This window comes from Pogoniulus pusillus, chromosome 10 (assembly GCF_015220805.1).
Source record: "Pogoniulus pusillus isolate bPogPus1 chromosome 10, bPogPus1.pri, whole genome shotgun sequence".
Classification (NCBI taxonomy): Eukaryota; Metazoa; Chordata; class Aves; order Piciformes; family Lybiidae; genus Pogoniulus; species Pogoniulus pusillus.
The window spans coordinates 6,914,836-6,938,890 of NC_087273.1; the positions used below are offsets into that span (position 1 = coordinate 6,914,836).

The following is a 24,055-nucleotide window of genomic DNA, read 5'->3' on the forward strand; positions in this document are numbered from 1 at the left end:
TTCCTGAATGTACCTGAAGTGGGCCTACAAGAAAGCTGGGGAGGGACTTTTGACAGGAGCTAGGATAAGGGGCAATGGCCTCAAGCTTGAGGAGGGCAGAATGAGGCTGGAGATGAGGAAGAAATGCTTCACAGTGAGGGTGGTGAGGCACTGGAACAGGTTGCCCAGGGAGGCTGTGGATGTCCTCTCCCTGGAGGTGTCCAAGGCCAGCTTGGATGAATCTTTGAGCAACCTGGGCTAGTGGGAGGTGTCCCTGCCCATGGCAGGGGGATTTAGAACTGTAAGATCTTGAAGGTTCCTTCCAACCCAACCCATTGCATGAATCTCTGGATTTTAGTACTGCAGGCAGTGTGGGTTGTTAGTGCAGCTTCCCTTCACACCTGCTTCTCTTGCACTTAATCCCCTTTCCACCGTGAAGCAGTTGCTGAAAGACTCTTGAACACTCAGCTGAGCACAGATTAACTGTTAGGACATGGTGTTAAAAAAGATCATGTCACTCCAAACCTGCCTGAGGTGCTCTTGGTGAAGCTGATGAAGTTTCAGTTTGAAAAGGCTTGTTTAATGTGTTGTTTGAAGCATGGTGGGGTAAGGAGTGTGTGCTGGAGGCAAGGCAGCTCTCCCAGTTTTAGCCCAGAGCTGTGGGGCTGGGCCTCTTGCAGGAGTTACTGTGCAATGATGGTGCAGAGTGAGCAGAAGAGATGGCAGTGGTTAAAGATAACAGTGGTGGTTGTTTAATATAGATGCATGAAAAAGAAGATAAAAGTTTGGCCCATCTTGCACTGATAGTAAAGGTTTCTTCATGTGCCATGGTCTAGTTGATTGGACAGGGCTGGGTGATAGATTGGATTGGGTAATCTTGGAGATCTCTTCCAACTTGGCTGATTCTGTGGGAGCCACACCAGCAAGGGATGGGATAGAACCAGCTCTTGGCTCTTTGTGCAGAGCACTTCAGTTGTGTTCAAACAGCTTGAACTTAGAGTCAGATTAGTTGTTAGATTCTTAACTGCAGATAGCATCTTGAGAACCTGTGGTCTAGCTCATCTGCCACCCAGGCAGGCTCTCATGCATGGCCTTTTGGGAAGCTCAGGTACTGCCAGCGTGCAGCTGAGTGAATGTTTTTGTGCTGCTCAGTCCCACTTGTTCCAGTATGTGCATGCACACTTGCAGTTGGGATTGAGGTATGAAGTCACAAAATCACAGGGTACTTATGGTCTGGAAGGGACCTTTAAAAGTCTAGTCCAACTCCCTGCAGTCAGCAGGGATGTCTGTAACTAAAGCAAGTTGTTGTACAACTTGATCTGGAATGATTCCAGGCATGGGGCATCTCCCACCTGTCTGGGCAGCCAGCTCAGCATGAAAATGTTCCCCCTTCTCTCCAATCTCACCCCTTGTCCTGTCACAACAGGCCCTGCTCAAAAGTCTCTTCCCAACTTTTGATTAGCCCCTTCAAGCACTGAAAGGCCACCAGAAGGTCTCCCTTGACCCTTCTCCATACTGAACAACCCCAACTCTCTCACCTTGGCCTCACAGCAGTGGTGCTCCAGCCCTTGGATCATTTTTGTGGCCTCTGGACACATTTGAGTAGGTCCAGCAAAGTTTGGTTTTACTAAAGCAGTAACCATTCAAAGGCTAGTAACAAGCTCACAAAGAACTTCAGGAACCTTGAAGCACTTGATCAGATGAATTACTGGAAGCCACCTTGTGGGATGAGTCAGCTTGAATGGTAACTGAATAAATCAGTATGGAAAAAAAGTCCATGCATGGACTGTGAGTTCTTCACAGAAGCCTAATACTGACAAAAATAGCTGTAGTGTGCCAGCAGCACAGTGAAGTCAGGAGCTTTTGGCTCACTTGTGATCCATCAAGAGCTTTTGGCCCACTTGTGATCCATCAGGAGCTTTTGGCCCACTTGTGATCCATCAGGAGCTTTTGGCCCACTTGTGATCCATCAGGAGCTTTTGGCCCACTTGTGATCCATCAGGAGCTTTTGGCCCACTTGTGATCCATCAGGAGCTTTTGGCCCACTTGTGAGCCAGTAAACTGAGGCTGCAAGTTTGCTGCTGTAGCACAGCTGCTTGCTGGGTGCTTTTGTAGCGCAGCTACTTGCTGGATGCCCTTGTAAAGGGATATTAAATGCTTTTAGACCTTGGAATGTTAAGAGACTTCCACCTCTTGCTAGGCAGGTGGGGTTGTGTGAGCTTGAGCCTGTGACCTTTCAGACTAGATTCATCCCAGCTATAGGTGTGTTGTGGCAGCCAAGCTTCATCCACCGAGCTGGTAGCACCCAGAAACAAGGCTGTGTGTTTGTGTTCAACTTCAGAATGTAACTCTTGTCACCCAAAGCATGTTGTGCATCTGTAGAGTGCTGTGTTGGGCTGGAGCATGTGTGCAGGAATGTGGCTTTGAGTCACTTCAGATACCACAGAGAGATTGAGGCAGAGGAGGAGAAACTGCTGTGGAACAAGGCTGTTGTATTGGCTTGGATCAAGGTGGAGAAAGCTGCAATATCTAAGATACTTCTGGTGACATTTTGGGGGTGTTTTTTTTAGACCTTCCTGTTGGCTGCTTGCAGAGAAAGGGGAACAGTTCTCTTGTACAATTGCAGGAGATAAGAGAGGAATGCCTCAGAGCATGCTGTGCCCACATGTGGTAACCATGAATCTGAACTGGGATTGTGGAAGTGCTTGGGTTCTGTAACACCTTGCATCCAGTGGAATTACAAAGTATGCAAGGAAGCAGCAAACTTGAGCCGTGCCAGATTCCTTTCACAAGTCAGGCATTTTTCCAGACACACCTTTTGGATTCAGAGCATGCAGATAGATCACTAAGGAGAAGCAAAGCCTCTTGACTCAAGTGTTAGGTAGCTTGTGTTAGTTTGCAGGTTTGGAGTTTGTCAGCTTGGCTCTTTTCTGTCCTCCCTGGGTGCTGGGGCTGCTTTTGTAAGCCAAGTGTTGCTCTGGATGGTGAGGTTGTTGGGCATGGGGGAGAAGGCAGATGGCAGCATGTATATTATTAAGTTGAGATGTCCAAAAAGAAGTCAGTGCTAAGAGCAGCTAAGGTGCTGCTATCAGTCAGCACAAACCTGGCTGTCTACTATCTAAGCAAATATAAAAGGTGGTGCTGGGGGTGATGCATTGTGACAGAGAAGCTTGGCCTTGCTTTGTGAGATGATGAAGCCTGGTAGCTGGTCCTGCAGCCAGGCATGGATCTACTAAAACATCCCACTAGTGAAGTAGCTCTGTAGGCTTTGCTATACCAGACATCAAGTTATGACCTTTTCATGTTGAACTACAGCCTGGGAGTCAAGTTTGCCCATGGTCCATTAGGAGTAGAGGATAAACCTAAACTGGCCAATCAAGCTACCTGGTTCCTCTTCTCACTGCTCAGGGAACTTTTGGACTTACCAAAAGCATTCCATAGCTGTGTTTGGATGCTGAAGATTGCATTCATTGCCCTTGGCATGCTGACTGCAGAGCTGAGCTCTGCACGGGTGATGGTGAGTTCCATCCAGGCAGGTTATTGCCCATCAGAATGGCTCAGGGAAGGATGCTGCAGGGACAGGAAGGAGATCTGGTGGTGAATTACTGCTGAAGCACACTTGAAATGCATTTGAGATGAGGCCTACAAGTTAACATGCACCTTCTCTGCTAGCATGCTGCCAAACTCTCAGCTCTGGCTCATGCAGTAAAGGTTCTCTTCCTTGGGGAGAGAGAGGTGGTGGCTTTTAAGCATTGCTTTGGGGGGGTTTGCTTTGGTTTCCTCCCTGTAACATCACTGATATGAAAAGCAGACTTGCCCTGAATGAAGCACTCCCTGATTACTTTGATTTTAATCGATTTTGAGCTGCAGTAGTGCCTCCTGTGACACATGTGGATGCTTCTCAGCTCTCATCTTGGGGCTACAGCAACTGCTCAAAAATCCTGCAGCAGAGTTAACGTTGTCCATGTGTGGATTCTTTGTTGCTCATGTTTTGTATCCTGGAAGTTAGCTTCCAGTCCATTCTACCATCTCAAGTGGGTTCTTTTGCACTAGATGGGAGAACCTTGAGCCTTTATATTCATGGGAGTACCTTGAGCCTTTATATTCCATTCCTGCTTTATGCTGTTTGACTTTACAGCCAGGAGGGAAATACAGCAATTGTTCCAAGTGAGGTGTTTTGACCTTAAAAGAGGAGCAGGAGCTAAACCTGGGAACTTCTCCTTCTGTATTTGTGACTTTGGGGTTTTCTCTGTCTAATTTACAGTCAGAATAAGAGATGAGCCAAGTTTAAATGATCTAGGGTAGGGTGTCCCTGCCCATGGCAGGGGGGGTTGGAGCTAGATGGTCCTTGTGGTCCCTTCCAACCCTGACTGATTCTGTGAGATGAGATGCTCCACTGCTTGCTGAGCTTTGTTTAGTTCTCTGCACAGAACTACTTCAGGTCAATTTTTGACCTTGGGGAGATTACTTTGGCTTAGTTTCTCTGTGTATCTTTTAAATCCATGATCAGTGTGATTTGTCTCATCAGATACATCAAGACCAAGGCAGTTGGCATCTCGATTTAAATATCAAGTTCCTCTTTTCATGGACTAAGTTTGGGGGTGGTTCTTTTTTTTTCTCCCTCTCAGTGACATTTCTTAGCTGCTTTTTGCTGGGATTTGGTATAAAAATTCCAGAGGTTAAATTGGTTAAAAAACCCTCACAGCTGCCTTGCAGAGGAGTTCAGCAATTGGCATGTCGGGGTACAGTCTTTGTGGCACCTGTTGAAGAACTGCACACTTGCAATGAAATTTAGGAGCTGATTATCAGTAGCTGGCAGTTAGGGACATGGCTGATGATTAAACCTGCTTGGCAACTGAGCAGGCCTTGAGAATTTGGGGTGAAGGGATGGGGTGCAGGAGCACTGTATCGATGTTCCCTGAAGTGACTCTGGTAATGTGACTATTGGTGGGAGCTGCATTTCTTTTTCAGTTTGAAGGTGACAGAAGCATGCAAGTGCTACCTCCTCTGCTCAGCACACCTGACAACAACCTGGGGAAAAGGCAGAGAGGAAAAACTTGGAGTTCTTTTAAGGGCAACCCCTCCAAAGCTTTTTCCCTGAAGGCTGTTTCAGATTGCAGTTGGCTCTGTGCTTTCCACCACTGTGTGAAACGAATCCCAGGGGCAGCGGGGGCTCTTTTGTGTCATGTCAATATACTGTCAGCAGCTGTAAAATGACATTTCCTTTTGCTTATCCTAACAACCTTCACCAAAGTGTCTGTAAAATGACTGTTAAGAGGCTTCCACTTCGCTGGTTTCAACCAATTCTGCCGTCTGAGCATCCTGACACCGTTGCTTTGTTGTTACCTTGATGGGGGCCAAGGGGGTGGGAGGATGAAGGTTGGGCAAAGATTGATTTTTATCTGAGAATGTTTAAAGTGTTTGAAGATAAATGGCTTAGATCCTATTGATTGGATTTGTTCTGCAGAAGGTATGGAACTCCTGGGCTAAATAATGGCTCCTGTGTAAGCAAAAAAGACCTTTGGTTTAAAAGCAATAAAATCTGTGGTGGTTTTGTCGTGGTGGGCTCCTAGCAAAGGTGCCAATGGTTCACTTCACCTTTTTTCCTTCACCTGATGCAGTTCACCTCTGTCATAGTTGGTAAATTCAGAGTGAAAAGGTTCAAAGACTGGGTTTAACCGTGTGGAAAATCTTGTATTCGTGGCAAACAAAGCTTTTGGGGGAGTTGTGTCCCACTGTCCATTTGACTGTCACCTGCAGCTTGTGAAGCCCAGTGATGTTCTTTTACTAAGTGTGGTTCTTCTGTCCAACAGCAGTGAGTGGAAGAGCATCTGCAATGTCAAACACTCCTACCCACAGCATTGCAACTTCTGTCTCCCAACCTCAGACACCAACTCCGAGTCCCATCATTTCTCCTTCAGCCATGCTCCCAATGTACCCTGCTATAGATATCGATGCCCAGGTAAGCTGGCAGCGCTCAGCCCTCAGGCTGCTTTGCTTCTGCACCCTGAATAATTCAGCAGGCACAAGCAGCTCTGCTGTGAGATGGGGGTGGGTTGTGTTTCCAGAGACTGGATATGCTGCTTTTGGAAAGCCTGCACAACTCCCCAGAGAGCTGCAACCCACTTTCCTTGATGCTGTCTCTGAGCGAGAGAAGGTCCTGAAGGGACTTCTTACAAGGGCTTGTAGTGACAGGACGAGGGGCAATGGATTGAAGTCTGAGGAGGGTAGACTGAGACTGGAGATTAGGAAGAAATTCTTGATGGTAAGGGTGGGGAGACACTAGAACAGATTGCCCAGGAAGGCTGTGGATGCCCTCTCCCTAGAGGTGTACAAGGCCAGGCTAGATGAGTCCTTGAGCAACTTGGACTGGTGGGAGGTGTCCCTGCCCACGGCAGAGGTTTAGAACTGGATGATCTTTAAAGACCCTTCCAACCCAACCCCAATTCTATGACTCTATGACCAACTGTACCTAAGATAATCTACAGTGCAACAGAGGGCTACTGGAAAAGGAGATGTTTACCTTGTGTGTGTGATGTCTCTTTCTTTCAGACTGAGAGTAACCATGACACAGCTTTGACTCTTGCTTGTGCTGGTGGCCACGAAGAGCTGGTGCAGACCCTGCTAGAGAGAGGAGCCAACATAGAGCACAGGGACAAGAAAGGTATGTGTAGAAGTGCAGCCCTCCAATGCATGCCGCTAAAGACATGCACAGGCAGCAGAGGCTTTGTGGGGCTGTGCTGGTGCTTTGCTTGCTGTGGCTGTGGACTCTGCAGATGTCCTCTCTCGTTGCAGGCTTCACTCCGCTGATCTTGGCTGCCACAGCTGGCCACGTGGGAGTGGTTGAGATCTTGCTGGATAATGGAGCTGATATTGAAGCCCAGTCGGAGAGAACCAAGGACACTCCCTTGTCTCTGGCTTGCTCAGGAGGAAGGCAAGAGGTGAAGTAAAACTTCAGTCTTCAGAAGCAGTGTGTAGATGATGTCTTGCGTCCGGAGGCTAAATTCATTGTCCAGAGGAGACTTCAGCAATGCCTGGTTGAGAACAGGCTGTGAAGAGTTTCACTTACTCTTAACTTACACATTGCAGCATCTCTCACAAAAATCCCTTTTTCTGCTGGTGAAAGCTGGACCAGAGCTGTGTAGATGACCTCATGACTGTAATCATTAGTGGCTCATTGTGGAGTCTTTATCAGCATAATTTGATGTAGATATGATGAGGGGTCTTGGTGAGAAGCTGGATTTAGACATGAGACAGTTTCCTACGTGAGCCAGGAGTGTTTTCACATGGGCCACAGGATATCAGAGAACTGCAGCTGACCCCAGTGCCTCTCCTAAAGCCACAAACCCCATTTTTCACATGGCTGATCAAAAGCAGGTTCAGGGAAAAGGGTGTTCTGTCTTCTGTGACATACTGAGCTCTGTGACTTCTTATGAAAGCTGAGGTTTGACTTTTTCCTACCAAATCCCAAATGCCTCATTCTCATACTGCTTTGCAAAAGCCACACTGGAAGCTGCACAATCTGGTACAGGGATCACTTCTCACTGTGGCCATCTGGAAATGAGCGAGACTGGAGACACCTCTCCCACTTCCACAGTGGCATTTAAGAGATGATGACTTCCCTAGACAAACCTTAGAACTCCTCTGGCCTGTTCTGAGTGTCATCCAGATGTCAGAGGCTGAGGGGTTAGTGATGACAGTCTCTTGCTCTTAGCTGTGTGGGTCTGATCTAAACAGGTTTGACACTTAAAAGCTGAAAGTGGAGCAAATTGAAAGTGGAGCTGACAGAGTGGCTGTTCAGCTGAGTGCTCACTTTGATTGCTAGAGAATTTAGTTCCTTGTTGAGTGTTCTGCAGAAATTCCATTCCAGAAAGCAGACTTCCTGTAGGATTTGGGAAGCTGTGAACTGTTTGGCTTGAAAATGAATCAGTAAGGAAGGGATCATGTAAGAGGGACTTGTTGGTGTTTTGGTAATGCACGGAGAAAACCAGCAGGGGATGCAAATGTGGATTTGTGTGATGGGGCAGGCATGAGATCTCTGCACAGTCTGCACACTGGTGTGATGATGGAAAACAGAGAAGAGGAGAGCAGGCAACTGCTGCTTGTGGGCTGCACAGCTTCAGTCTGAGGATGAGCATCAAAATGGGAGAAGACAAGATGCAAGAGTGCTTTGTATGCCTTGTTAAAAGTGATCTCTGAGTTTAGCAGTCCTTAAAGGTGCAGGAGATGATATTGAAGTCTCAGATGTTTCTTGCTGTTACTCAGTTTGGTATGAATGGTTTAAACATGAGCAGTCATGACTCATTTTAAAGGAGGCTTTCAAGGACCTGCAGCCTGGATCAGTGCATAGAGCAAAGGGCAGCACCTGAGTGCAATCACTTCCTCACATTGGAAGATGTCAGTGGTCTATTTATATTTAGGCTTTAGAAACATTTACCCTGGGTAGATTTACAAGTTCAGAAGGAAAAAAAAAAAACAAACCAGATGTTATTTCTTCCAACACTGCAGGTGGTGGAGCTGCTGCTAGCTCGAGGGGCAAACAAAGAGCACAGGAATGTTTCTGATTACACACCCCTGAGCCTCGCCGCTTCTGGTGGCTACGTGAACATTATCAAGATTCTGCTCAATGCTGGGGCAGAAATAAATTCCAGGCAAGTTCCCTTTTCACCCCTTCTCTCAATGGCTTTTAGAGGCTTCTCAGGTTTTTTTACCCTTTCCAGAAGGATTTTTTGACAGTGATGTGGAGCAAATTGTAGTATCATGACATGGTCACAACCAGTGAATTCATTTGCAGTAGGATTCTTCCCTCTTAAAGTAGAGGTGAAAGGTTTTGACTGTTGCCAGTGCTCTTTCAGCTTCCATCTCCCCCTCTGCATTTTGTTAACTTATTTTCCATCTCATACAGTTTTCTGTGCCAGAGAGAAATTTCTTCTTCTGTCCTGGTTGGCTGCTGGACTGAAGTTACCTCTGGCTTAGTGTGAAGTGTGTTTTTTCTCCTGTTTTCCCTCTGTACCCAGGAAAGATTTCCCTATGTGTTTGCACATACCTGATGCTTTTACATCACGTGAAGAAGTAGAAAATAGCTTTTTTCCTACCTTTTTGGGAGGCTGAAAACAGCTCAGCTGTGCACTGCCCAAACCAAGTCCAAGCAGAAGTTCTGCTCCTCATAAGAGAGGCCTTTAAATTTGCAGCAATTAAAAAATACCACACAGAGATCTCTGAGGAGTATTTATCCTGAGCACTGCTATGGAGAACCTCTCCTTGCCGTCAGCAGCAGGCACTGCATAGCTGATTTTTTTGGGGGGAGTCTTGGATAATTGCTCTGCCTTCACTAGTTTTGTTAAAGTCACCTCAGCAATGTGATTTGGGTTTTCTTTTGTTCTGTTGCAGAACTGGCAGCAAATTGGGCATTTCCCCCTTAATGCTGGCAGCCATGAATGGGCACACGGCTGCTGTCAAGCTGCTACTGGACATGGGCTCTGACATCAATGCCCAGATAGAGACCAACAGGAATACAGCACTGACTCTGGCCTGCTTCCAAGGGAGAACTGAAGTGGTCAGCCTGCTGCTTGATAGAAAAGCTAATGTGGAACACAGAGCTAAGGTAAGAACAAAGGGTTGAGTAAGGCTCCAAAAAGAGAAGCTTGGTAGTCACCACTTCTGTGGTCATCTGATGATTTTCTTGCTCTCTGTGCAGGTCTTCTCTAGCTCAGTTGACTGAACTGAACCAAATACTGTAAAGAAAATGTGTTTCTTCTGAAGCCTTAATTAATCTTCAGATGCTTACAAGCATAAGAGTAATCAATTAATAAAAAGGAAAGACTTTAATGCATTGAGAACCAGTCTGGGTTTGCTTATGGTCTGGTCTCTTCTGACTGACCAACTGCTCGCATCCACAATGCTGCTGCAGAGCTGAAAAGGAATATGTATGCTTGAGGAGCTGGCAGTTCACCCCAGCTCTTTAAATGGGATGGATCATAGAATAGTTTGGGCTAGAAAGCCCTCTAAGATCATTGAGTCCAACCTTCAGCCCAGCACCCCTATGGCCATCAAGCCATGTCCCCATATACCATGTCCAGATGTGTCCTGAACACCTCCCTGGATGGGGGCTCCACTAACCTCCCTGGGCAGCCTGTTCCAATCCCTGACTGCTCTTGCAACAAGGAAAACTGTTCCTGACCTCCACGAAAGGCTGGTCCCTAGGAAAATGGCTACAGCATTGAAAGGGAGAGGAGAAGAGATGCAGAAGTCTCTTCTTTGTCACTGTACTTAATGCTTGCCGCAGAGGAGCTCAAAAGCACTCAAATGGTGCTGATGGTGCTAGGTTTCTTCTGGCTAAGGCTGTGCCCTTGCTCTGGCCAGCTGCTTTCTGGATGTTGGCTTTGCAGGACCTCCTAGAATAGAGAGGAACTGTGATTTGCACCATCTGTGTAATAATGTGGGCATTTGGTGGTACTGGGTGCTGCTGAGAGCTCCCCTTGGGCTAGCCAAAGATGGGTTCACCTTCAGAACCTTGGTATGAAACTGGCCAGGTTACCTGTAGTCCAGAACTACAAATGTTGTTGGAAGCTGAAATAAATCCTGGCTTTCAAGAGAAAACCACCTTTGACTAATTGCTTGGTTTTCCCTCTTTGCTCATCCTAGACTGGTCTCACACCGCTAATGGAAGCAGCTTCTGGTGGCTATGCAGAAGTGGGCAGAGTTCTGCTGGACAAAGGTGCTGATGTAAATGCTCCTCCAGTCCCTTCCTCAAGAGATACAGCTTTAACCATTGCAGCAGACAAAGGGCACTACAAGTTCTGTGAGCTTCTCATCAGCAGGTACTGTCTGCAAGTGTGCTGCCTGGGGCAAAGCAGCCTGAATCTGACCTTGCTTAGCTTCAACGTTCCCAATATGCACTGCTGCTCATCATCCTGACCAGCAGCTGCTTTAGGTGGTAGTCTGAAGTCCTTCAAGGACAGCAGATGCTCACAAAACCTACATCTTGATGGTTTCTTCTATTTTTGGATTGCTCAGGGTGCACATTGAGTGTAATTCTGTTTCCTGAGGAGCTCTGGGGGTGTTTCCTGAGCAGCAGCACTGGTTTGTTGGCTTGCACTCGAGATGTAGGCTGTTCTGGGTGAGCTAATGGAGAATAGAGTGTACTGATGGTGTTCTGGTGGATAGGAATTACTGAAGTCATTGGGGAGGCTTCAAAGACAGCTGTCAAACAGCATGATTTAGTATTAAAACCATTTTTAGGCTGAGTTGAAGCTATCAGAAGAAACCATCAGCATCAGAAGAAACCAAAATACAGTTTTGGATGCTGAAGCACTCTGAAATCAGGTGTTTGATGAAAAAATAGGCATGGAAATTTTCTCTCTGGTGCTTCTGCTGCTGTCCTTTTGATTTGTGGAGTGAAAACCTGGGCTTGAGCCCTAACTGAAACTCTTTGTTTTGTAGAGGAGCTCACATCGACGTGCGGAACAAGAAGGGGAATACTCCACTGTGGCTGGCAGCAAATGGGGGGCATCTAGATGTTGTCCAACTGCTAGTTCAAGCTGGAGCTGATGTAGATGCTGCTGATAACAGGAAAATTACTCCTCTTATGGCAGCCTTTCGAAAGGTAAAAATACCCTGTTCAGCTTTGGTCTTAAATTCACAGAATGATTTGGGTTAGCAGGGACCTTGGGGATCATTTAGGTCAAACCCCCTGCCATGGGCAGAGACACCTCCCACTAGAGCAGGTTGCTCAAGGCAGTTAAAACTAAATATTTTGCATCAAATGCTTGGATTAAAGTGGGTTTTTAGTGAGCCAGAAGCTGTTGGCCTGACAAAAGATGCTCCTTGGAATGTCTTTGCCAGGGTCATGTCAAGGTGGTGCGTTACCTCGTGAAGGAAGTGAACCAGTTCCCGTCAGACTCGGAGTGCATGAGGTACATTGCCACCATCACTGACAAGGTAAGGCTGTGAGAAAGGAGAGGTGTTGGAGGGGCAGCACTGCTGTGACTGAGCTTTAGAGTCTCTCTTGTGAATGCTCTTCAGCTTCCTGCTGCACCAGATTGCAGCCCAGTGATGAGTCCCACTGTAAATGTTCAGGGAGAGCACTGCTTGTGGCCACAGCAGCTTTGTGTGCACCTCAATGCTGTGAGCAAGGTAGTGAAGGGGGTGGGACTGGTTATCCATGCTGGTTTTCAGCTGTTCTGCCAGTTGCTCTGCTCTGTGTTTCCTTCCTGTTGAACAAGCTCGTACTGAATGTGACAGCTTTGGCAGTGAGGTGGAGGTAACAGTGAACCTCTGCTTAAGAGAGTGTGAGCTGAAGTGTGAGAAGTCACTATGCTGTAAAAATGGCTCTGTCAGAAAGAAGACAGAAAATAGAATTGCCAGCAAAGTGGTTTCTTGTAATGTATTAAGTGAGCTGCTGCTCTTCCTTGTGGAGCTTCAGTTTTGTTTGGTTTATTTTCATTTGGGCATGGAGAGAACTTTCTAGATTCAGAGAATGGGTCGGGTTGGAAGGATGCTTAAAGATCATCCAGTTCCAAACCCCTGCCGTGGGCAGGGACACCTCCTGCTAGCCCAGGTTGCTCAAGGCCTCATCCAACCTGGCCTGGAACATCTCCAGGGAGGGGGGGCATCCGCAACCTCCTTGTGCAACCTATTTCAGTGTCTCCCCACCTTCAAGAATGTCTTCCTGATCTCCTGTCCTAATCTATCCCAGTCAAGCTGGAGGGCATTTGAAGTCCTGTGCAAGTAATGCAGCAGTTGCTAATTTACCAATGTGTGCTTGAGATCATAGCCTCAGAACCTTGCAGGGTTACTTTTTCAAACAGATTTGGTGTGTTTTATCATTGCAGGAGATGCTGAAGAAGTGCCACCTGTGTATGGAATCCATTGTTCAAGCCAAAGATAGACAGGCTGCTGAAGCCAACAAAAATGCAAGCATTCTTCTAGAAGAACTGGACTTGGAGAAGGCAAGTTGGAAGGGATTGGAGCTGGAAATGTTTCTTTGATCAGAAAATTCTAATTTCATGTGCTTTCAAGATGTTGAGAGTGGTGAAAGTAGGTATTAAAAGTGTAGGGATATGTGGAGTTACCATGACTGGAGCATCCAGGGCTGGGCACCTTTGTTGCTGAGGTCATCTTTGAACTTACTGACTCAACATTCAGAGAAATTGGCTCCAGAAGCTCTCCTAACTATTTCCTCTGGAATACTAGTGTACAAAAAGCAGATTTTTCTGAGGATAATTGTGGCAGGTGCCTGACAGGTGGACATTTCCCACTCATCGGGCTGTGAATTTGGGGTCAAAATCCTGGTTTGAGTGTTCAGTCTGTTCATAATGTTACTAGAAATCAGAGTGCTGTAGTAGGGGTGAAAAAAACAAAGTGCAAGTCAGAGGAGCAGAGACTTTATCTTCAAGCAAGCTGAAACCCTTTCATCTTCTTATCTCTGGAAGGGAGGTTGGGTGGTGTTTGGAGTGCACTGAGACACACAGGGTTACACCAGGAATCCTGAAAATGCTCCTTGGAAGCTTCTGGCTTAGGTTTCTCTGTTACCTGTCGTGTCTCTGCACTAACCTGTTAACAGGAGTGAGCAATCTGCTTGGGCTAAGAGAATACATCCAGGATATGGCTGGGAATGAACTGAGCTTTTGGTTTGTAAATAATCTTAATCCAAAATGCAGATTCTAGGCAACAGAAGACATCAGCAGTCCTTGAGGTGCTTGGGGAACCTTGTCAGAACTGTTCTCTGCTTGACTTGCAGCTAAGGGAAGAAAGCAGGAGACTGGCTTTGGCTGCCAAGAGAGAGAAAAGGAAGGAGAAGAGGAGGAAGAAAAAAGAAGAACAGAGACGAAAACTAGAAGAAATAGAGGCAAAGAATAAAGAGAATTTTGAACTGCAAGCTGCTCAGGAGAAAGAGAAGCTAAAAGCTGAAGGTCATTTGAAATATTTGCCTTCTGTTCAGAACATGGCCTTGATTTTGTTCCCAAATTGATGATAATGACTGGTTGAAAAAAGCCTGGAAATTCCAAGCATGCATCGTTCCCTCCTTAGCCAGCAAAACCTGGTGGGGCTGTGGGTTAGGGCAGTGACTTGTGTGCTGTACTGAGAGATGGTTTCACTGCTGGGGCAATCAGTGAGAGACAGGGAAAGAGGACATGGCACCATTTTATTTCCTGTTCTTTCATGTGTTTATGTCCCCTGATGGCTTGCAAAAGTCCTGTCTGAATTCCACTGCATGTTTGGTTCAGTTGTTCCAAGAGAAGGAAGAAATTCTGTGAGTTAGGATGAGCAGGGGGAGAAGCTCCTTGGTGTGACATCTAGAATGGCTTTATGGATGTCTGCACAGCTTGGGTTTGCACATTTCTTGGAGTCCTGTAAAGCTACTCATGAGTCATTCATTAGGACAGATGTGGTGTAGAAGACAAAGCCACACAAGCTTCCTCCAGCCTTAATGGTTGGACTCACAGAATCCTAGAATGCTTTGGGTTGGAAGAGACCTTCAGGGTCATCCAGTTCCAACCCCCTGCCATAGGCAGGTGCACTTCCCACTAGCCCAGCTTGCTCAAGGGCCACGAGGATGCTCAGAGGGCTGCAGCAGCTCTGCTATGAAGACAGACTGAAAGAGTTGGGGCTGTTCAGTCTGGAGAAGAGGAGGCTCCCAAGTGACCTTCTTGTGGCCTTCCAGCATCTGAAGGGGGCTACAAAAAGCTGGGGAGGGACTATTTAGGGTATCAGGGAGTGTCAGGACTGGGGGGAATGGAACAAAGCTGGAGGTGGGGAGATTAAAAGTGGACATGAGGAGGAAGTTGTTGAGCAGGAGAGTGGAGAGAGGCTGGAATGTGTTGCCCAGGGAAGTGCTTGAGGCCCCATGGCTGGAGGTGTTTAAGGCCAGGCTGGCTGAGGCTGTGTGCAGCCTGCTCTAGGGTAGGGTGTCCCTGGGCATGGCAGGGAGGTTGGAACTGGTTGATCTTTATGGTCCCTTCCAACCCTGACTTGAGTCTATGATTCTCAGGCTTCATCCAGGCTGGCCTTCAATACCTGCAGGGATGGGGCAGCCACAACCTCCCTGGGCAACCTGTTCCAGTGTCCTCCCACCCTCACTGCCAAGAATTTCTTCCTCATCTCCAGTCTCAGTCTCCCCTCTTCCGACTCAAAGCCATTGCATCCCATCCTGGCATTCTCATCACTTGTCAAAAGTCCCTTCCTAGCTTTCTTGTAGGCCCCTTCCTAAAGGTCTTGCCCACCCAAGATGATTCCATGAGCCTACGCCAGCTAAACTGCTCCTCTTTTTCTCACTCTTCCATCAGATGATCCAGAGGTCCCAATGGAGCCTCCCAGTGCTACCACTACAACCACCATAGGTATATCAGCAACTTGGACGACGTTAGCAGGCTCCCATGGGAAGAGGAACAACACCATCACCACAGCCAGCTCCAAAAGGAAAAACAGGAAAAACAAAGTCACCCCTGACAATGTTCAGATCATATTTGATGATCAGCTCCCAATCTCCTACAGCCAACCAGAGAAGGTGAACGGAGAATCAAAGAGCAGCAGCACGAGCGAGAGTGGGGACAGCGACAACATGAGGATCTCCAGCTGCAGTGATGAGAGCAGCAATAGCAACAGCAGCCACAAAAGTGACAATCATTCCTCCACGGCTGGTACCAACACACAGAGCAACAAAAAGCAGCCCTCAGTTCTTGTCACTTGTCCCAAGGATGAGAGGAAGGCAGTCACTGGCAAGTCAGCTATCAAGTAAGTTGTACTGACCACGCGTGCCACCTGAAGGTGACTGTTCCCCAATGTTTTGAGTGTTGGGTCCTTGTCTTTGTGGACAATCAGTTGGTAGGAATGGGATGGGGCAGTGTCCTTGTTCTAGTGTGTACAGACATTGTGCAGTGTGGACCTGAACTCAGCAGATGGTTCTGAAGCCAGAACCACTGTGCCAGGGGAGCATTAGGTTGGAGATTAGGAAAAATTTCATTTCTGCAAGAGTGGTCAGGGATTGGCACAGTCTGCCTAGGGAGGTGGTAGGGTCACCATCCGTGGAGATGTTCAAGAAATGTGTGGCCAGGGCACCTGGGGACATGGTTTGGTGGCCATGGGGATGGTTGGTGGATGGTTGGGCTCCATGGTCTTAGAGAGCTTTTTCAACCCAAACCATTCCACAATTCCCATTTGGAGATGAAAGCCCCTCAGTTGAAGCATCTTATTGCTGTCTACAACTACCTGAAGGGAGGCTGTAGCCAGGTGGGGTTGGTCTCTTCTGCCAGGCAAGCAGCAACAGAAGAAGGGGACACAGCCTCAAGTTGTGGCAGGGGAAGTATAGGCTGGATGTTAGGAGGAAGTTGTTGGCAGAGAGAGTGATTGCATTGGAATGGGCTGCCCAGGGAGGTGGTGGAGTCACCATGCCTGGAGGTGTTGAAGCCAAGCCTGGCTGAGGCACTTAGTGCCATGGTCTAGTTGACTGGCTAGGGCTGAGTGCTAGGTTGGCCTGGATGATCTTGGAGGTCTCTTCCAACCTGGCTGATTTTATGAAGAGAAATGGCCTTGTGGGGCTGGAAAATGGGCAACATTCAAACACTCTTCCATTCCTGGGTGTTTTTCCTCCTGGCTGCATGATGACAATATTCCATTTCTTTCCAAGGCTGTCTGAAGTTATGAACGAGGTTACGAGTAACTCCTTGTCCACGTGCACAAAATCTGGGCCTTCTCCCCTTTCTTCTCCAAATGGAAAGCTAACCATTGCTAGTCCCAAACGTGGTCAGAAAAGGGAAGAAGGATGGAAGGAAGTTGTGAGAAGGTGAGCAAAGCGTTCCCCTAACTCCCCTTTGTTGATGTCTTTCTTCAGAGTGTTTTATCCACCACAGCTGCCAAGAGATGCAGCAAGCACCTGCTGTGTGCTGGTCTCTGCAGAAAGCCTCCAGGGAAGCTGTTAGGTGGTTCTCATCAAGCATCTGAGCATCCCTGCAGCAGTTCCCTCCTGGGGCATGATGCTGTTTGGAAGACAGGGTCCTAAGTCAGTACTGAAGCAGGCTCACCCACTTCCCACCTATCCTTGCCCTGCTGGCAGCTGAGGAGCCAGCCTGGCCTCACAGCCAGAGCCCCAGAGAGAGAGGGGAGCAGTTCAGGTCCCACAGCAGAACAATCTGCTCAGCTTGGACCAGACACACCTGGAACATATGGACATGGCACTTTGGGTAGTGATAGGATGGAGGGGATTGGAGCAAATCTGGAAGTAGGTAGACCAAATTGGATGTTAGGAAGAAGTTCTTCACCATGAAGGTGGTGAGACACTGGAACAGGTTTCCCAGGGAGGTGGTGAAAGCCTCATCCCTGGAAGTTTTTGAGGCCAGGCTGGATGTGGCTCTGAGCAAACCTGATGTAGTGTGAAGTGTCCTTGCCCTTGGCAGGGGGATTGGAACTGGATGATCTTTGAGGTCCCTTCCAGCCCTGACAGTTCTGTGATTCTGTTATGGTGGAACTGGGTCAACAGTTGGCCTCGGTGATCTTGGAGGTCTTCTTCAACTGCACTGGTTTCATAATTCTGTGGTCTGGTCCAGCCTTCTCTGGAGTTACTGAATGATCTTTGAGCAGACCTGATACAGTGTCACAAAATTCCTGCTCCCTGGATGGAATCATGACCACTAACACCACAGTTTTGCCCTGCCTGCCCACTGCTCCCTGCCATGGAAGCATATCCCACTTCACATCGTCTCTTTTTTGTACAGATCCAAGAAGGTTTCTGTGCCATCAACTGTGATTTCCAGAGTCATTGGCAGAGGAGGCTGCAATATCAATGCCATCCGTGAGTGCACAGGAGCCCACATAGACATTGACAAGCAGAAGGACAAAACTGGGGACAGAATCATCACCATAAGGTAGGCAGACTGCTGCCCTGGCTTCTTCCTGGGGGGAGTTGAAGTTGTCAGTCTGAGCTTCTTAATTTTTTGTCATCAGCAAGAGCATGCTTGAGGATACAGAGTTGCTTCTTTTGTCTCCTAGCATGGCTATTAGGGTATTCTTTTTTATGTAATCAGTTACTGTATCAGTAACTGATTTTTTTTATGTATCAGTTACTGGATATTAGGAACAATTTGTTCCCAGCAAAGGTTCTCAGGCACTGGAACAGGCTGCCCAGGGAGGTGGAGTCCTCATCTCTGGAGGGATTTCAGAGGGACATGGATGAGGTGCTGAGGGAGATGGTTTAGTGGCAGTGGTGAGATTGTGAGCTCTAGGTGAGAGGATGGACTTGGTGATCTCAAAGGTCTCTTCCAACCGCAGCAGTTCTGTGATGCTGTGGCAGAAGCCAGGCTGGGTGCTGTGCTGGAGGTACTTCAATGTGTTTGTAAATGCTCTAGATGCACTTTCCCTTTTCATAGAGTCACAGAATGGTTTGGGTTGGAGGAGGCTTTAAAGGGGGCCTTAAAGATTTTTTTTTTCCCTTCCTTCCTTTGCAAAGGGGTGGCACAGAGTCAACCAGGCAGGCCACGCAGCTGATCAACGCCCTGATCAAGGACCCCGATAAGGAAATCGATGAGCTGATCCCAAAGAACCGCTTGAAAAGCTCGGCTGCCAACTCCAAAATGGGCTCAGCGACGCCTGCCGCCACCACAGCTGCTAACAGCTCCCTCGTGGGCATCAAAGTGACCACCGTGGCCGCTTCCTCGGCGTCCCAGACGGGCTCGGCGCTGGCCGTGCCTGCCATCTCCTCCGCATCCACCCACAAAAGCATCAAGAACCCGGTGACCAACGTGCGGCCTGGCTTCCAGGTGTCGCTGCCGCTGGCGTACCCTCCCCCGCAGTTTGCACACGCCTTGCTGGCTGCTCAGACCTTCCAGCAGATCCGTCCGCCCCGCCTGCCCATGACGCACTTCGGAGGTACCTTCCCACCGGCTCAGTCCACCTGGGGGCCCTTCCCCGTCAGGCCCCTGAGCCCCGCAAGAGCAACCAACTCGCCGAAACCTCACATGGTGCCTCGCCACAGCAGCCAGAACAGCAGCGGTCCTCAGGTGAACTCAGCGACTTCTTTGACGACCAGTCCTACAGCTACGACAAGTTCAGTGGCTTCTACCGTGCCTGGTTCTTCTGCCAACGGCAGCCCCAGCTCCCCTTCGGTCAGGAGACAGCTTTTCGTCACGGTCGTGAAGACCTCCAACGCCACAACCACCACGGTGATGACCACGGCCAGCAACACGAGCACGGCGCCGACCAACGCCACCTACCCAACTCCTACTGCCAAAGAACACTACCCTGCATCCTCCCCCTCATCTCCCTCTCCTCCTGCCCAGCCAGCAGGTGCTTCCAGGAGCAGTCCCTCCGACTGCGCCGCCGCCTCTCCTAACAAAGGTGCAGCTTCGTCCGAGCCCGACCCGGGCAGTCCCCCCGCGGCGGAGGCGAGCGGCGCGGCCGGCAGCAGGCAGCCCAGCTCCGCCGGTGGCGGTGGCGGTGGCGGCGGCGGCTCGGCCGTGCACCCTGCTCATCAGCAGCCCCCAGGAGCTCCCCTGCCAGAGGCCAGGCCACCTCTCCAGCAACCTCAGGTTCCTGCGCCAGATCCTCGGATGGTTGTGCCTCCAAACCTAGCAGCCACGAGCTCCTCCGCTCCCGTGGCGGGCCCGACCACTGCCCCCATGACTTACCCCATGGCTCAGACGGCGCTGGGGGCTTCTCAGCCTGCAGCCAAAATGGAGGCCCCGGCCATCAGGCCTCCTGTCCACGCCTCTGGGGGCGTCCATAAGAGCGCAGCCGCTGCGCAGAGCTCCTCGGTCGCAGTGCTCAACGCCAACCACATCAAAAGGCCCCACAGTGTCCCTTCCTCAGTGCAGCTTCCTTCTACCTTAAGTACACAAAGTGCTTCTCAGAACTCGGCCCACCCAGCAAGCAAGGCCGTGGGGAACAACTTCAGCGCGACTCTGCCCTTCGGGCCCTTTAGTACCTTGTTTGAGAACAGCCCAAGCTCTGCTCATGCCTTCTGGGGTGGGTCCGTCGTGTCATCCCAGACACCCCCCGAGTCCATGCTAGCAGGGAAGTCCTCCTTCTTGCCAAACTCAGACCCTTTACACCAGTCTGATACTTCCAAAGCCCCGGGTTTTAGGCCACCGTTACAGAGGCCAGCTCCAAGTCCCTCAGGTAAGGCTCTGGTTTACCCTCGTACCTCAGTATGCTTCACTCAGGATTGCTTGGGAGGGTCATTTGGAACACTTCATCCCTTCTGCCACAGCTTCTGTGGTCATTTATAGGCAGTCACTGCCTGTCCTGCCATGCAAGGGGGCTGTGGTAGAGCTTATTGTTGCATTTGTAAGCAAAGTTGTGGTCATCTTCCTTTTTAAGTGTCCCTGGAGGTGTTCCAGGCCAAACTGGATGAGGCCTTAAGCAACTTGGTCTAGTGGGAGATGTCCTTGCCCATGGCCACAGTGGGTTGAAACTAGATGATCTTTAAGGTCCCTTCTAACCCAAGCCATTCTGTGCTAAAAGTCACCCTGAGGCATCTGTTTCACCATTCCAGTCCACTCTTCGGAGATAGCTGAGATGGTTGGACTCGGAGATCCTAGAGCTCTTCTCCAACCAAAACAGTTCCCTGATTCTATGAACTCTTCACTGTTGTTTCCACCTCCCTTCTCCTAGTTTGTGATAACTTGCTTCATATCCCGAGGCTGCTGTGTTAGGATGATGAAAAGAGTCATGTTTGGATGGGAATCTGTCATGAGAGGTGTTCTCTTCATTACTACGTTGAAACAAAGCCCTTGGTTTCACTGATAGTGCCTGAGTTTTACAGCAAGATGCTTGACCTTCTGCACAGAGAAAGCAAGAGGCTGTCACACAACTTCTGTGGCTTCCAGAAAGTACAGACACAGATGTCTAAGAGGAGCTGTCAGGTGTTGATGGAGCTGTGGTTAAGAATAGAGAGCTCTAACAGCTCCTTTTTCCATACTTTGGGAACATCACCGTGTTGAGTAGCTTTTGAGGTGCTCCTCCTGAGTTTTGTCAACTTGCTGTGCCTCTCACTTAGAGCATTTTGACTCTGTCAGGCTCTGTACTGGCTGCCCATCAGTTCCTGAGCAGGAGCAGTGTCCTCACCATCATCCTACTGTTAACTGTAGTCACCATCATCCTACTGCTACCTCAGCAGTTTCTCTCTTGGAAAGCTGCAGGCACAGGAGATGAACTTGGAGGTGTCTGCAGGGTCAGGAACTGTTTTGTTAGCTCATGGTGAAGCAGCCCTGAGAGCCTGAAGAGTGGCAAAAGCTTGTGATGGGTGATGTCTGCACCAGGCAGCTGCTGTGCTGCTTCAGTCTCCTGCCTGGCACTGTTGAAGGTTTTTTCCCTCACTAAATCTACAAATTTAAGGTTTTTGTCTTCATGAACACAAGCATGCAGGAGCTCCAGCAGCTGGCTGGTAACCAGCTGCCTTATTAGGTGAAGTTTGGTGGTTGTTGACTTTTCCCCCTTTCTTTCTTGAGGAGAAGATTCAGGGAGCAGCAGTTCTTGCTGCTGGGATTTCTTAGCTGCTTGGTGCAGTTTGGTCACATTACATTAACATTCCTTTGTCCTAAGCAAGGGAAAAGGTATCCCTGGCTTGGAAAAAAAGACTGATTTCAGTGCTGATTGTGGTGTATGGAGGTAGCATTCTGGTAGGGAAAGGTAGATGAAGAAAGTCTTCTAAGCTGTAGCATTATTGTCAGCAAGTACAAAAGCCTAGCAAATGTCAGTCATCAGTGTGCTTTTCACCATTCTTGCTGCAAAATGGTGCTTCAGAAAGTCCAGGCCCCTAGAAAATGTAAATGTACAGGTTGCTGAAATGCTCAGCTCCCTTTCCAGTGCCCAGTGATACCCAAATGTGTTCCATTTCCATAGTTTGATGTTCAGGGCACCTTCATAAGGCCGGAACCGCTTACACAGCACAGCTGCCAGGCCCCCGGGATGTGCAGAATGTGAAGCTGAAGACTCCCAATTCCCTTTGGGGAAGAGTCACCCACCTCCCAGCAGCTGATCAGACCAAAGCTTTTCTTCCTCCTTAATTATTTCCACAGTGTGGGCAACCCCTTGCTGGAGCTCCCAGAGTCACTTATGCCACTTTCTCTCCTAGGTATTGTCAGTATGGATTCACCCTATGCTTCTGTAACACCTTCTTCTACTCACCTGGGTAACTTTGCCTCCAACCTTTCTGGAGGTCAGATGTATGCACCTGGGACACCCCTTGGAGGAGCACCTGCAGCTGCTAATTTTAACAGACAGCATTTTTCCCCTCTCAGTTTATTGCCTCCATGTTCATCAGCATCAAACGGTGAGTGTAAGGTGGCAGGAGGCTGCTGTGGCCTCCTGCACAGCCTGCCTTGAGTGAAGCTTTGCTGCTTCTGGGCATTTTTAACTTCAGGTTTGGAGCTTGTGTTTTAAACCTCTTTGCACTTGCACCTTTTGAGATAGAAAATGTTCTTGTGCATGTTCTGATCTGACAGAATCACAGTATGGTAGGGTTGGAGATCATCCAATCCAAGCCCCCTGCCAAGGCAGGTCACACTGGAACACATCCAGGTGGGTCTGGAAAGTCCAGAGAAGGAGACTCCACAACCTGTCTGGGTATCTTGCACCAAGGCTCCAATCCCCTTACTTTAATGAAGTTCCTCCTTGTGTTTAGCTGGAACTTCTAATGGTCAAATTTGTACCCATTACCCCTTGCCCCATCACTGGGCACCACTGTACAAAGCCTGGTCCCATCCTCCTAACACCCACCCTTGAAGTATTGTCTGCCACAAGAAGCTCCTAGCCAAGCTGGCAGATCATGGTTTGGACAGATTCACTCTGTGCTGGATCAAGAACTGGCTGGATGGCAGAGCTCAGAGAGTGGTGGTGAATGGTGCCACATCCAGTTGGCAGCCAGTCACAAGTGGTGTTCCCCAAGGATCAGTGCTGGGCCCAGTCCTGTTCAATATCTTTATTGATGATCTGGACGAGGGCATTGAGTCCAGCATCAGTAAGTTTGCAGATGACACCAAGCTAGGAGCAGGTGTTGATCTGTTGGAAGGTAGGAAAGCCCTGCAGAGGGACCTGGACAGGCTGGATGGGTGGGCAGAGGCCAATGGGATGAGATTTAACAAGGCCAAGTGCAGGGTTCTGCACTTCGGCCACAATAACCCCAAGCAGTGCTACAGGCTGGGGACTGAGTGGCTGGAGAGCAGCCAGGAGGAAAGGGACCTGGGGGTACTGATAGATAGTAAGCTGAAGATGAGCCAGCAGTGTGCCCAGGTGGCCAAGAGAGCCAATGGCATCCTGGCCTGCATCAGGAACAGTGTGGCCAGTAGGACAAGGGAGGTTATTCTTCCCCTGTACTCAGCACTGGTCAGGCCACACCTTGAGTACTGTGTCCAGTTCTGGGCCCCTCAATTCAAGAAAGATGTTGAGGTGCTGGAAGGTGTCCAGAGAAGGGCGACAAAGCTGGTGAGGGGCCTGGAACACAAATCCTATGAGGAGAGGTTGAGGGAACTGGGCCTGTTTAGCCTGGAGAAGAGGAGGCTCAGGGGTGATCTTATTACTGTCTACAACTACCTGAAGGGGCATTGTAGCCAGGTGGGGGTTGGCCTCTTCTCCCAGGTAACCAGCAATAAAACAAGGGGACACAGTCTCAAGTTGTGCCAGGGTAGGTATAGGCTGGATGTTAGGAAGAAGTTCTTCACAGAGAGAGTGATTTCCCATTGGAATGGGCTGCCCAGGGAGGTGGTGGAGGCACCGTCCCTGGGGGTCTTCAAGAAAAGACTGGATGAGGCACTCAGTGCCATGGTCTAGTTGACTGGCTAGGGCTGGGTGATAGGTTGGACTCGATGATCTTGGAGGTCTCTTCCAACCTGGTTGATTCTATGATTCTATGATTCTAAGCATTGATGAGAAGATCCCCTCAGGCTGTTCTTCTCCAGACATAGGGAACTGGGGTTGTTTGGTGTGCAGAAGAGGAGGCTGAGGAGAGGACCTCCTTGCTCCCTACAGCTCCCTGAAAGGAGGTTGCAGTGAGGTGGGGTTGGCCTCTTCTGCCTAGTCTCAGGTGATGGAACGAGAAGCAATGACCTGAAACTGTGCCAGGGGAGGTCGAGGTTGGAGATGATGA

General features: G+C 49.0%; 1 protein-coding gene across 5 annotated transcripts in view; it reads left to right on the forward strand.

The window, feature by feature from the left end:
* ANKRD17 (ankyrin repeat domain 17) overlaps positions 1–24,055 on the forward strand; it is a 95,497-nt gene that overhangs the window by 65,623 nt on the left and 5,819 nt on the right. For 3 of the 5 annotated variants that reach the window (XM_064149680.1, XM_064149683.1, XM_064149682.1), the window contains 15 exons: positions 5,793–5,941; positions 6,532–6,643; positions 6,775–6,920; positions 8,488–8,630; positions 9,370–9,583; positions 10,624–10,799; positions 11,422–11,584; positions 11,824–11,919; positions 12,813–12,929; positions 13,721–13,892; positions 15,267–15,714; positions 16,607–16,762; positions 17,691–17,840; positions 18,422–20,088; positions 22,046–22,243. In XM_064149680.1, coding sequence (XP_064005750.1) covers positions 5,793–5,941; positions 6,532–6,643; positions 6,775–6,920; positions 8,488–8,630; positions 9,370–9,583; positions 10,624–10,799; positions 11,422–11,584; positions 11,824–11,919; positions 12,813–12,929; positions 13,721–13,892; positions 15,267–15,714; positions 16,607–16,762; positions 17,691–17,840; positions 18,422–20,088; positions 22,046–22,243 — 4,107 coding nt within the window. The remainder of the gene's footprint in view (positions 1–5,792; positions 5,942–6,531; positions 6,644–6,774; positions 6,921–8,487; positions 8,631–9,369; positions 9,584–10,623; positions 10,800–11,421; positions 11,585–11,823; positions 11,920–12,812; positions 12,930–13,720; positions 13,893–15,266; positions 15,715–16,606; positions 16,763–17,690; positions 17,841–18,421; positions 20,089–22,045; positions 22,244–24,055) is intronic. The other 2 variants (XM_064149681.1, XM_064149684.1) reach the window with 1 other exon arrangement.